Below are 13,303 nucleotides of genomic sequence, written 5' to 3' on the forward strand. Positions count from 1 at the left end.
TGAAATCGTCTATACGTGAGGCGAGAATGAAGTGTATTTACACTCGAGAAGAGGACATGCAATATATAAGATATACGATATGATCTTGCGTGATGGTTACTAAGAGAACGCAGCCCTTGGTGTCAATTAAAACGTGCGTCGCAGAGCATTTTTTATCGACGTATATTTATATAAACTTTTTCAGCTGTCAAAGTTATATGGTAAATATATATATATATATATATATATATATATATATATATATAATGCACACAAAGAAAGGCCAATTTTTTTCAAACAATCTAAACACTTTTATTATTTCGTCTTAAAAATGTTACACATTACTCTATCCTTAGAAAAAAAACCCCGTGTATCTCGCGCATGCATGTACATAAATATTACAACACATATACATGTCTCGTACAAAGGTAACAACAATATAACTCAAACTATATCAGGTTCAGCTTACGTAATCCCCATCAGAGCTATAAATAAATGCGGTATCGAAGTATACTTTCAACAAAATTCTCCAACTACATGGTGTACATATTGTCTATGTCAGAACCCATACACAGTAAAATACATACATAATATAAACGTTTATTGGTAAAATCTCTCTTAACGCTAAAATCTTGGTATACAGAGCTTCATCGGTGCACCTCTCGCTGGATGAAATTGACTATAAGCGTGACGCGCAGAGCTTCATTTATCACGAGCCAGTTTGTACTATTTTCCTCACCTACTCATTAGACCTCGTTCATGTAACCGTACCGATTGCACTCTGCAAAGTGTATTCATACGTTATATAGTCTTTAGGACACAAATCAAATGTTTATCAACAGAATGTAAATTTACGTTACCATCGAAGTACTCCTCGTATCCGCAGGAATACTCGTAGATCGGATCGCCGATCGGCTTGTCCGGAAAATCGAATTCGCCGCCGTACTTTTTCGGTAACATCTTAGCGTCCATGTAGTTCAGCATCGAGGGTCTGTCGCCGCCGTGGAAGAATATCCGGTCCTTCAGTTTGCCCTTAACGAATAATTGTCTTCGATAAAAATACGCACTTTTGGAATTTAATTAAGTGTGCTCCAACTTTATACCTGAAGTCAGAATGTTTAGCAGCGCCCCCACGTTACACCTCAATAATCATTAATGATTTAAACAAACTTAACAATCGAAAAGTGGGTATTACTGAGTTTCAGCATGTATAGTAGGTACCAAAGAGTATTACAAAATTAAGTTTATAAGATAAAAGTTGAAATTAACATTTTATTTCGTCGGACAAATTTTAAGAAGCAATGGCTACTTTGCTAACTACAATTTCACTTTGTCCGACGAAATACGTCGTTATTATTTAATCTTAATATGCCTAATTTTTTTTAAAACATTCGTTAATACTTATTACAAGTGCTGAAACTTGATTTATGGTGATAAGTTCATCAATTAATTATAATAAACAAAAAACGTTTTCTACTCGAGGTGTGGAGCAGTCTTAAGTGTGAAAAGTTGGTTATCGGACTCACGTGCAAAAACGGTTTAAAGAAGGCGAAGACCATGTCAAAGATGAACGATTGGTTGACTATGTGGACACCCTTAAGTCGACAGGGTAGACTCCTCTGGACGAACTCGATGATCGCCGAGGCAAAGCCCGGCGTGAAGTAAGTCACCTGGCCCAGGGACAGGCCTTCCATGTCAATGATCACTCGAACTCCGGAGACCTTGAATTTTCGCATAAATAACGCCTTCCGATTGCAAAATGAAGCTAATCGATACACACCTGGGTCTTCGGCTCGACAATGGCGACCTCGAGGTTGAGGATGACCCCCCGGAAGATCTGGTTGAGCGACACCTGCTTGGGATTCCATTTGCGTCCGGCCTCGATCACGACGACCCTGACGCCATCGCTGCAGCGGCGCGGCAGAGGCGTCAGGATACCCGATGTGAAGATGGCACGTTCGTTGCTCGGTAGCAGACCCTCGTAGAACTCGGGATGTTTCAACCGGTACTCGTAGAAGCGCTTAATCTGAAATGTAATTATTTTTTAGTATTTTCTTTAAACTGACGCGTATGCCTAATTAGATTAATGATCGAGCTAATCGTTTAATCAATTGCAAAACGGTCTGCTCTCTTTTTTTTAAAGAAGCTTATTAGAATCACGCGACTCGATCGCGACAACGTTATTACAGGCTGTGTAATGCACCGATTACTTTTGCACAACTAATGTTACACATAGTCGAGATTATACGTGTATTTCCGAGCTGACGTAGCCGAGAGACGAGAAAAAAAACGTTATACGTTTTTACGCTGGCCTTTTAAGTTTGCATATATCGGCGTACTGTTACGCAAGAATGATTAAAATTATCGTTGCATCCTCTATACGCTATTAAAACTAATCAATACACCGGCGATCTGTATACATTGTTTATTCGACGTACCAGCTTGAAAGCGCTTCTCGGGTAGAATTTGCATGGCCGCAGGAACCGCTTTAGGAACTCTTCATCCAATGGCACGTATAAACCTTCCTCTTCTGTTAAAAAAAATTAAAAAAATTATTGATACACTTTAATTTTAATCCACAAGTAGATTGTTTACACGATTTAATCGTGGCGAACACGCGATGATAATCAGAATATTGATTTTCACTTTTTTCCATGCTGTGATAGGTATAACATTGACACAGGATTTTGTTTAAATAGTGGTTCTCGCGCGTGCGTGGAACAAAACAAGAGGCTTTTTTTGTAATAAGAGACATTTGCATGTTCTGAGTCATGGCATGCATGTGAATAATGTGTTGTAAAAAAGTGTCTCATTTTTGTCCATAGACACGATCGACGAGGAAAAATGTCGGCTTATTAGATGAAACGATGGTTTCTCGTTTAAATTGATTTGTAACTCGCGGATAGAGTGAAGTGAGACAAAAAAAGCTGACCTCCAAGCATATCACAGAGGATTTTAATGGATTCCTGAACCATTTCAGGCGTTTCTCGCAGCTCCTTCTCGGCTTTTTTAATGTGGTACTCGTCCAGAGGATCGATGTCCAGCGTCATCTCGCAGTCGCCGATCATCAGCTTCGGCCCCGTCTGGAGCTTGTAGGCCAGTTTTTCCACCAGCATTTGGGTGTCGCTTTTGTTGTTGAACTCCGACATTTTGGCCGTTTATTTTGATCGACAACCTGAAACGAGAATATTACTCTATAGAGCTGAAGCGTCGATGGAAATTGATTGTAACGCGAGTGAAATAAACCAGTTGGACTGGATCACAAAAAATATCGGACAGGCAAAAAAAAGTGAACGAAAGTAAACGTCGGGATGTAAAAATTTCCAGTGTGGGATCTTTGAAAAAAAATATACATTCTGGTAATTTCTATTACTCGTGATTAGAAACACGAAACGAGCTGAAATCACGCGACTCGACGTCGACAGCCGTCTGACGTATAAATCTAAATTTTTTGCCGGCTATCAAAACTATGCACTCTATTATCATAACCAGTTATTTGGCTGAAAATTTCAGCCTCGATCAAAGTTTAATGGGATTTTCGACTCCCGATACATTATTGTCTCTTTTTTGCTACTCAACGATCAAAACATTAAGCATTATTATATTCGACGTTCTCTTATCGGACGTCGTTTCCCTTATCTTATCGATATAGTATTTTTTTATTAATTTCCTCGAATATATCTAGATCGAATATAGCTTCTAAAAATTATTATCAAAGATTACGATTTCCGTATACTCGATGTTTTTCTCCGCGAGGCTATCAACGGAACGTCGCGATAAGCCGAGATGCATAAACAGCATTATCTCCGTCCGCCGAAAAGTGTCGAGCTGAAGCTCAAGCAAAGCTTGACCTCAAAAACAAAATATATAGAAAAATACTTCTGCTATTAGATCACTTTCCATCCGCGCAGCGCAGTACAGTAGTCATCAACGATTGCCTTAGAAATTCCGATTGGCAAATACTCATCGCGATGTGTATACCGAAACCGTCACTTTTCCGCTACACTTATCCGCATTTTTGCAATTCTCGCAACCACATAATACAACAGTTCCAGAGAATAGAATATTTTTCTTTAAAGAAACAAGTGACATCACATCAGCGCACCTCTAATCAAACCTCTAAAAGTCCCATTAACAAGTCAAGCATAAGAGGCAATTAACTATAGGCCTTTTCCGAGAAAACTGCAATTGAAACGGCAAAGTGTAATTTTACCGTGTACACACACGCGTATAGTGTCACAGTCGATGAGCAACTGTACCGCGAGCAACTCTCTCTAAAAAACAATCGATCTACACGTCGATACCGATCCAATGCACACAACAACAGCACACAGTGAACCAACAAAAAAACTACCTTAATTCTTCCGTCTCCAGAGTCTCGAGATCCCGGCGACTCTCGTGCGCCGAGAAGACTGCCCGCTCGAGATGCAGCAGAAGAGCGATTAAGCGCCGCCGCTGCAGCTTGCGACCGCTGCAAGCGTTTTTCCCACTTTTCGTCACACACGAGCTGTGCGAGCGTTACGTGCGGAGCACAAGAGATCTACACACGCACACGCGCGCGCGCGACACACAGTCCGCAATTACAATAAACGGAGTGTATAGAGTGTGTGTAGTCGGTCGGCAATGAAGAAATTCAAATAACGCGCCGTGGACGCACCATCGCATGCGACGTCTCCTTGGACTGTGCAGTGGCGGTTGTGCGAGAGATCGAACGAAGCAACCGATCGTTTCTCTCTCCCAGTGTGTTACGTGTGTGTTTTAGTGGGGTTTTTGTTTTGTGCTGTCTGTATGCCTATAGCCTTGGATTTCGGTGAGAGTCAGGTGCCGTTTAGGAACAATGTGATAAGATCGTTGAAGTTTTTTTCTTCCTCGGGATCATCCATCACTATGCGCTTTGTATACACTTTGCGCGATTCGCATTTTAATTCGAAATCAAAATCGGTATTATAATATTATAGTACGGAATAACTTACACGTCTCTACCGCTGCCGTCGCGTCAATCGAATATTCCAGGCTGATACACAAAACGTATCCGAATCTCCATGAAAACTTTCCAAGGAGCCGCTGTGACGAGCCGATCCATCTAAGGGTCGGAACAGGACTAAGCGCGCGAACGACGTGTAGCATCGAAACGCTCGACTATAAAATCGCTCGCTTATACGGTCCCGTTAATGCGCACTTCGAATTTCGGTCTGTCTCTCGTGTTTATAATTTATTCAGGAGCAGAGCCGCGCTAATGCGCGAATAAAGGAATCGCGTGAGAGGTCACCGTGTGTGCGGTGAAATTTGGTGTGAATTTATTAGCAGTGGAAAATTACGATTTTCTCGAAGGTTAATTTTTTTGAGAGAGGTCAACTGTACTACGCGAAATCGGTTTGCATATTCATTTGAAATTTTGAGTGTCAATACTTGGAGTTGCGGAGGCGGTGCGGAGTAATGGAAATGCGGGAATATAAATGCGAAATTTTACGTGTATTTTACGTGTTCTGAAATTAATACCGTCTTGTCTTTCTACCGATTTGGGTACATTTTCTAGAAAAAAATTTGGATATAGCGTACTATAATTTTTATAGTTCTTTCTATATGTATTAACGATTTTTTCGTACAATTAAAAACTATAATTCGAAAATGCTAATACTCATATTTTTAGCATTTTAATATTGAAAAACCGCAAAAATGCAAATCGCTAGAAATTATTCTGCAGCTTCTTATAACAAAAGTAATTATGCCATGTGCTTAAAAATTTTGAAGTAGTTAATCATTCTAATTTTGAATTAGCATATGCGTGCAGCAAAAAAAAACGCGCAAATGACAGAACGGACAAAAAATGTTCTTTGTCTTACGAGCAGTAAGAAATAAGCTATTAATTTAGCTCAGTATCGACGTTCTCTACATTACCAACTTTCTAGAATCGAGTGACAAACTTTTATTCGTGCAGTATCGTATGTCTGGTTGCCATCACTCGAGGATTGGCTTTGTGTGGTCTGTAAGTCATAATAGTGTATGACTGAAAATTGAAAAATATGTACGTTTCCTATCTTCAAAGATTTCGAATTTTATATTTATTACGATCGCGAATTGTTTAAATAGTTTATGAAAGCCATTGATGGATTTGAATATTTATCTTTTGACGAAGAAATTAAGGGTCTTTCATTTTTTAGGAAGTCTCAACTGATTTACAATTTTTTTCCATTGCTCCATACGCGTTCAAATTTTAGGACCTCAATTGTAGAGAAAAAAAAGTTTCATACCGATTTTGAGCCTTTTTTGTTTATTAAAACTCAATTTATTACCTAACAATCAAAAAATCAAGGTTTACTATTTTTTATTACTACACTGAGAGAAATGATTCTTTTGAAGGATTTTTTATTTTAATTTCTATATTCTATTGGAATACCTATTTTTATATAAAAAGTTTGAAGCAAAATGATTCTAGTTAAAGTAAACAGAATTTATTTAAATGATGAGGAATATCGTGATTCAAAAACAATTTTTCTATTTGACATTCAAGATTATTTCCTTTTGGGTCAAAAGGATATTTCTGTCAGTGTAGAACTCTCATTGTACATCAGTCGTCGCTCCCTACAAAGAGTAGCACTGTTCAAATTTTCCAGAAAAAACGTTTTCGCTGTAAATCTGAATTGTGCTACTTTTCACTGGAAAATTTGAACAGTGATACTCTTCGTAGGGGGCGACGATCTGTAGTCAATCAAGAATTTATTAAACAACAAATTTTTCTAGAACAAGTGCCTCAACCAAAACTTCAAACTTCTTTTCTAAATGTTCCAAAGAATACGTGTATAAAATGTTTTGTCTATAACATTTGCAAACCTTTGAGTTTTTACATCAAGTTGGTCTCAAAATATTCATACAACTATAAGCAATTAAAATTTATTAAAATAATTATAAATTTCGAGTTTTTGGCAAAAAATCAGTGGACTTCTCCCTTAGAGCACGTTTAAAAAATAATCAAGATTTATCAGTCAATCTCAATTGACAACTTTTGAGAATTTTATGATTTTGCTTGCAATTCAGTTTTTCCTTTAATATCATTCTAATATAATTTAATTTTGATAACTTCGCTCAGGTAGCATCAGACCAGTCCAATATACTCATAAAATTTACAAAATACAGTTTTTATTCAGCTGTCAAAGTAACAGTAATACAAAATATAATTTTTGAACAAATATACATTTTTCTCTAGACGTTAAAAATTATACAAACGCTTCGTTTCCTTGTTTACATTCTAATTGTACTTCATCCGTTAAAATGGAATGTTTAAAAATACCACGCGATTCGCAACTTAAGAGCCGCGTGGCAATATATAATAAAATCAGAAAAAGAATCGTTGACTTCTTCATATTTCTTCATAAAATACACGCATTCGTCATTCAATTCTGCTATCCTCTTCAGTCACATTCACCCTGTTTCATTTTTATTTAAAAAATTTGCATATCATCAACAGTATACAACGGCAACAACTTTAGCTGGAAATCTTCTAGCAATTATACGTTCATTACTTCTGTGCTTTACTGGGGTAACCGTATTTGCTGGATGCTAAAATGGACAAAAATAAAGTCAATTATATTCACAATCTACCAAATCCACTAAATTCTAAATACAAGCAACTTACCGAGAAAATCTTCCTGGAAAATATCCAAGTACTTGACGAAAGGTTCGCCGATCGGCTCATCGGGGAAGTCACATTCGCCGCCGTATTGTTTCGGCAAAGCCTTGGCGTCTATGTACTTCTTCAGCGAGTTTCTGTCGGTTCCGTGGAAGTGTATCCTCTTTCGCAGTTTTTCCTGTAAAAAGAGCTTCGTTTAGTCCCGATCATTGGAATGTCTATTATTCCTGTAAAAATGAATCGAACCTGCAGGAAAGGTTTGAAGAAAGCGAAGACCATGTTGAAAATGAAGGGCTGGTTTATTATGTGGACGCCCTTGAGACGACAGGGCAAACACCTCTGTACGAATTCGACTACCGCAGCTGCGAAGCTTGGGGTGAAGTACGTCACGTGAGTCAGGGTGAGACCGTCCATGTCGATGATGACTCGAACTCCAGCGACCTGTAGAGTAAAGTTGGCGATTTAAAATTATAATATTCAATATAAATATTTACGTTATAACTAACGATAAATCACCTGCGATTTAGGCTCAGCAATTGCAGCTTCGAGGAAGAGAATAACTCCTCGGAACATCTGGTCGAGGGTGAGCTCCTTGGGCTTCCACTTCTTGCCACCTTCCACGAGGATAACGCGAACTCCGTCTTCGGTACGTTTTGGCAGGGGCGTAAGGGTACCGGACATCAGTACAGTTCTTTCGTTCCTGGGGACCAGGTTTTCGCAGTACTTCGGGTGAGATTGACGGTATTTGTAGAAGCGCTTCATCTATTGGTAGGCGATACATTTGAAGATTAGAAGTTGAAAACGGGGCGTGTATTCGATGCAACCGAGTCACGTATCTGCCATGTGCATCGTCGGCGCTGTTTCAATTACGATGCGTATAACGACGCGTAATCGGCTTTGATTGATGTGACGTTGTCGTACGATACACTTCTACGAAATATTTATTAATACAAATTCATCGATAGCAAATCAAGCCACATGAAAAAAATGCATAAATTTCGTATAATCTTATTATTCCAACGAAGCGCATCAGTTTACATAACAGCCTTTTCCCTCTCGAAAACGTAATCTCGTTACAATCCTCTCGATGTACAACGATAACGATCATCTCTGCGCAACGCGAGAGACGAGAAAGAAAGGAAAAATCATCTCTTTCGCAAGAACCGAGAGTTTCTAATAACTCACCAATTCGAAGGTACTTTCCGCGTACCACTTGCACGGCCGCAGGAATTTCTGGAGGTACTCTCTGTCGAGGGGCACGTTGAGGTCTGGCTCACCTGAAATGAGAAAACGTCGTTAGATTCTCTCTATCTGTCTGTGTGTTTCTACTGCAATTTTTGCGTGGGTTGTAATTCCACCAAAGCCGATTTTGGGTGTACAAATTTAAAAAAAAATAAAGAAAGCTCGGCATCTTCCACACGATGCTCATAAAAGTCAGGCAATGTGGTACATAACGTCATCTAATGTCCGGAGAGAAAGTGTACGTGTAACGGCGCGAGAATAAAATTATAAATTTAAATCAGCGAGACAAGAGTATGTTTTCATTTCTATTTTTCGAACTGCCTGGCATTATGCGCAAACCTGTTGAATAGTTCATAATATATACACGCGCGCGAACGGCGAGGAGTCGCTCATCCAGAATTAGCATCGTTAAAACTCGTTCTCGAAAAATTCCTATGATTCGTTTTGGCACTATTGATATTCGACCTCTACTATGATGTGCGGACGAAAAAGTCCAAAAAAACTTTATGTACCTATGAAAGCAGCCACGTAACAATAGTCCGCATTTCGGTGACTTGCGGTTCCGCGGCGCAATGCGCAATAAAACCAACAGATATGGATGTTAACGATTATCGCATTTCGTAATTCAATCACCGCTCGAAAAACGCGCCATGCGAACAAAAACGATAAATCGAATATAATGCAACGGCGGCGAATTCGAAAAATACTTTTACGTAATAAATCGTCGCATTTTTTTTCCTTCATTTGCGCGATACACACTATGTCTGCTTCCGTCCCCTCGTGTGCGTTGTTGTCTAGTCTCTCCGACTATTTCAGCTGAATTCAAATCGTGCGAGAGAGCGAGCTTTGCGGTTAAGGCCAAAGTGTTAAGACCGCATTTGAATTTCTGCGCGGCTCGTGACGGAAAAATTTCGAGGAAAGCACCACGTTTTTCAAAGACCGCGTTTTATTTATTTATTTTTTTTTTCAATAAGCACAGCGTCACGTGTATACACACGCGGTTCGTCATACTGTCTCAATATTGACTTTCGATAGAAAATTACGAGCGCTGACGTTGTGAGACAAAAAATCAGCGCGTCAGCTGTAAAAAACGAAAAGTAAAAGTTACACTCAAATAAAACTTGGATTATGTAACGGAGCTATGCACAATAAGCCGCCGTCGGCAGAAAGGCCAAACAAGCGGCACGTGAACGCATTCAATTTCACTGTCGATTGTGGGTCAGTGGGCGCGAGTTTGAAATAAAATCGACGAAGATTCTGCAGGTTTTCGATCACGATTACGAGGAATTTTCGAAATTTAAATAAAACCCCGAGAGACAATCACAAGTATCCCCGCACAACAGGTTTTCCGATTGAATTATCCGTCGAAGCGAGAGAAAAACGCAATAATCCGAGCGCACCGACCTTTCAGCAGTTCCCGAAGAGTATTGAGAGCCTCCTCGACGTTCTCAGGCGTCTCGCGCAGTTCCTTGGCTGCCCTGGCCTGCCATTCCTCGTCCAGTGGATTCGGGTCGAAGGTGAACTCCGACTTGCCGATGTAGAGCTTCGGAGCCAAGTTGAGCTTCGCGGCTAGCGTCAGCTGCTTCGTCGCCTCGACCAACGTGTCCTGGCTCATGGTGCACTGGTCTGGGGGTCTCTTACGGCTGAGCTGTCGTTGGGCCCTGTGTAGGTGGAAAAGAGAAAGAGATTGGAATGAGAATTTCGATGCTGGTACTGATTGTTGTATCGGGTGGGTATATCTGGGCCCTTATCCTGTAATATGAACGATAAGATAGCGTGACGATCGAGATTTTACGTGTACGGGGAAATCAGGTGAGTAGGAAAAAAATTCACCGAGCTCGTTTATCCTGGGGCCGGATCTCGAAATAAAAAAGAACAGGTATAACACGAGTGTGTGCGCGCGTTCTCGGTAAAGTGGAAAAGTGCTGGCGAATCGAAATTCTTGCGAAATCGGGAAACGGCTAGGGAACTACGAAATTTAACTTGGAAAGTGTGCGACCGCTGAATTAACCGGTGCATATTTTTACACGATACACATACGCGTCGCGTGTCTCGACTGCTCAGTTTTCAGCGCTCAGCGTTTACGACAAATTTTTTATCATCGAAATAGAGGATGTGAAGTCATCGAGGCCTTCGATTTTTTTTAAAGGGTCTCGAATGCATTCGTTCACCTTCCGATCGTCACTTTCACTTATGGTTCGATTACACCAGGTCATGGTCGAAACGATTATTACTTTTCAAACGGATAGCAGTATGGGAAGAACCGACGCGAATGCATCAATTCATCACCTTTGAATTATCGCGGAATGTAGAGCGGGCACAGAGCTTTGAATAAATTATCATCGATCGGCATAAAATTTCGGAGCAGATTTATTGGCCGCGATTGCGTAAATAGCGTTGAATTTTCACCGCGAAAATAAAAGACCAGATCAGTAAAAATTAGCGATAAACGCAGAGTGACGATCGCTGCGCGGAACAGCGAGCAATAACGACGGAGAGCGACAGGTCGACTCATGGGAATAACTGTATACGAGATTCTCCGCGCGATTCAGCGATAAAAGAAGCCAAACTCGGGAGAAGTAAAAGAGAGACTCGACAGCGCATCCGGATCCTATACGCGTAAACAACATATATTCAAAGTTAAACAAACTCGTGTCCGAAAATAATTTTCCAGCCGACAATAAGAGCATCGATTAAAAATAGATATAGCACTGCTGCAGCAACGCACTATAATCACAATGTGTCACACTATATACATCACCAGCGAGCGATTACTCCCTACGATTATAAATTCGGAAGAAGAACAATCGCACAGGAATTAGATTTAGAAAAACACTATCAAAGCGGTGCACGACACAAAGAGAAGCGGGTATGTGTGCTGTATAAAATGAAGGTACTGTAGGAGAAAGAATCGGACCGATGTGTGTATACTCTGCAGCTGTGAGTGAGAGAAAGAGAGAAACCGGTGCCGCGGACCTCGCGTGGAAGACTGTCCGCCGTTGGATATTCCGGGCGAACGTTCGCTTCAGCGCAGTTCCCCACCTTTTTTTTGCCATCATCGTCCGCTATATACTGCTGCTGCTGCTGTGTTATGGCGAGCGCAACGACTATCCCGCGCTGCAACGATACGCCGCTTTGCTCGATGGTCTCGTGGAGGGAGATTATAGGCGAGGATTGTATATAGAGATGGAATTTTGATGAAAGATCGGAAAATTATTTTTAAGATTGAAAGTCACTTTTCGCAGTAAAAAATTTTAATTAATAAAGATGCGTACCTGTTGAATTTAATATACTTACTATAGTTTGTGAGTTTGAGTGAAAAAATTGATGTGAAGATTGTATTAACTACAATGATAGATGCAAGGACGTTATTAATAAATTGTCAGAGGTACTTTTCCAGTATGAAGTATTGTAGATACTGTTATTTATTTCTCGAGATATGATTGTGCACTAGCTCATTGATTCGAGTCGAGTAGGTGTCGAGCTATTTATTGTAATGTTATACGTGCAGTGAGAAATAATAGAAAATACGTGGTATTGCGACTCTTTGAAAATTATTGCGTTTAATTATTTAGAAGCGTGATATAGGTGTACTGAATTTATACTGTAAAATGCATACAATTAGCTACAGCTGAAAATTTTATGTCGAATACCATGGCTAAGCCATATACTTAAGACACAAATATTTAATAAGTATCACCTTATACCCTGCACAAAATACTCGATAGGAAACAATTGGATTTTTAATCGAATTCGAAGCTATATCTTAATCCCTCTTTTGTATTAGAAGTCGATTAAAATCGATAGAATCGATAGAAGTCGATAAAATTCAATACGGAAAACAACAATTAAAATCGATGATTAATACTAACGATTAGCCTTTACTTATATCAAACCTATGGCGTTCTGCTCATTATATTGATGAAGTTTCAAATTAAAAAAAGTTAATAAGTAAAATTGGTGTTTGAGGTTGACGCTGTAATCGCATAAACACGCGTAAACACCCGCTCGTATTTCACAACTTTTACAAAAAGCAAAAGTCCAATTGGTATTCGGTTTTTTTTTCGGTAGAATGATTCACTAAACTTAACACTATGGCGCTCTGGTCTTGGTTTTTTGTTGCAAGCTTTATTCAAAAAGTAATATGGAACAGAAAAACAGTGTTTTCAGCTCCCACATCCCCTTAAGTTCGCCAATTCGGATGAGAGAAACAAAAAAACGCTCATGCGCCATCTATCTTCTCTCACCAGAGACACGGAGAATTTCAGTTGCGAGTTGCGAGATAAGGGCCAGTTCAAAACTCTTTTTTTTTACTGTACAAACGAAATTGCTATTCTGCACACTCAGTAAAATCCAAATCCGCAAAAAACGCGATGATTTCGTACAAAATTCCAAACGCGAATCTTCTCCACTTCAATCGTAAGTCGACGCCTGATAGGCAGCAGGAAGTAGTGC

The 13,303-nt window shown here is 39.8% G+C and overlaps 2 protein-coding genes across 10 annotated transcripts; both read right to left on the reverse strand.

Moving 5' to 3' along the window:
- Positions 1-266: 266 nt before the first annotated feature.
- LOC100122607 (alpha-tocopherol transfer protein-like) lies at positions 267-5,087 on the reverse strand. Of its 3 annotated transcripts, none has more exons than XM_003427179.4 (7): positions 4,953-5,087; positions 2,912-3,154; positions 2,418-2,509; positions 1,760-2,005; positions 1,506-1,700; positions 840-1,011; positions 267-760 (listed from the first exon to the last, which is right to left on the reverse strand). In XM_003427179.4, the coding sequence occupies exons 2-7, from the start codon at positions 3,126-3,128 to the stop codon at positions 726-728; spliced, it is 957 nt and encodes a 318-aa protein (XP_003427227.1). In that variant the 5' UTR covers positions 3,129-3,154; positions 4,953-5,087; the 3' UTR covers positions 267-725. The 3 variants fall into 3 exon arrangements, with proteins under 3 accessions (XP_003427227.1, XP_003427226.1, XP_032454792.1); XM_003427178.5 differs by lacking the exon at positions 4,953-5,087 and adding an exon at positions 4,334-4,675; XM_032598901.1 differs by lacking the exon at positions 4,953-5,087 and adding an exon at positions 4,085-4,659.
- A 2,009-nt stretch (positions 5,088-7,096) lies between these two features.
- Positions 7,097-13,088, reverse strand: LOC100122597 (alpha-tocopherol transfer protein). Of its 7 annotated transcripts, none has more exons than XM_016988426.3 (7): positions 11,891-13,088; positions 10,253-10,509; positions 8,792-8,883; positions 8,123-8,368; positions 7,853-8,047; positions 7,613-7,784; positions 7,097-7,536 (listed from the first exon to the last, which is right to left on the reverse strand). In XM_016988426.3, the coding sequence occupies exons 1-7, from the start codon at positions 11,905-11,907 to the stop codon at positions 7,496-7,498; spliced, it is 1,020 nt and encodes a 339-aa protein (XP_016843915.1). In that variant the 5' UTR covers positions 11,908-13,088; the 3' UTR covers positions 7,097-7,495. The 7 variants fall into 7 exon arrangements, with proteins under 7 accessions (XP_016843915.1, XP_032454797.1, XP_003427225.1 ...); XM_032598906.1 differs by having other exon boundaries at positions 11,746-11,922; XM_003427177.5 differs by lacking the exon at positions 11,891-13,088 and adding an exon at positions 11,766-11,888.
- Positions 13,089-13,303: the final 215 nt, after the last annotated feature.

The sequence above is a fragment of the Nasonia vitripennis genome, chromosome 4 (assembly GCF_009193385.2).
Source record: "Nasonia vitripennis strain AsymCx chromosome 4, Nvit_psr_1.1, whole genome shotgun sequence".
NCBI lineage: Eukaryota > Metazoa > Arthropoda > Insecta > Hymenoptera > Pteromalidae > Nasonia > Nasonia vitripennis.

Bases quoted from the DNA above. Each gene is read 5' to 3' on its own strand.
- LOC100122607 (XM_003427179.4), bottom strand. From the start codon at position 3,128: ATGTCGGAGTTCAACAACAAAAGCGACACCCAAATGCTGGTGGAAAAA. The intron at 2,510-2,911 runs GTCAGCTTTTTT...TTTTTTTAACAG, and splicing joins CCTCTGTGATATGCTTGGAG to AAGAGGAAGGTTTATACGTG. The intron at 1,012-1,505 runs GTGAGTCCGATA...TTATTCGTTAAG, and splicing joins TCTTTAAACCGTTTTTGCAC to GGCAAACTGAAGGACCGGAT.
- LOC100122597 (XM_031930363.2), bottom strand. From the start codon at position 11,126: ATGCATTCGCGTCGGTTCTTCCCATACTGCTATCCGTTTGAAAA. The intron at 7,785-7,852 runs GTTCGATTCATT...CTCTTTTTACAG, and splicing joins TCTTCAAACCTTTCCTGCAG to GAAAAACTGCGAAAGAGGAT. The intron at 7,537-7,612 runs GTAAGTTGCTTG...TGTCCATTTTAG, and splicing joins TTTCCAGGAAGATTTTCTCG to CATCCAGCAAATACGGTTAC.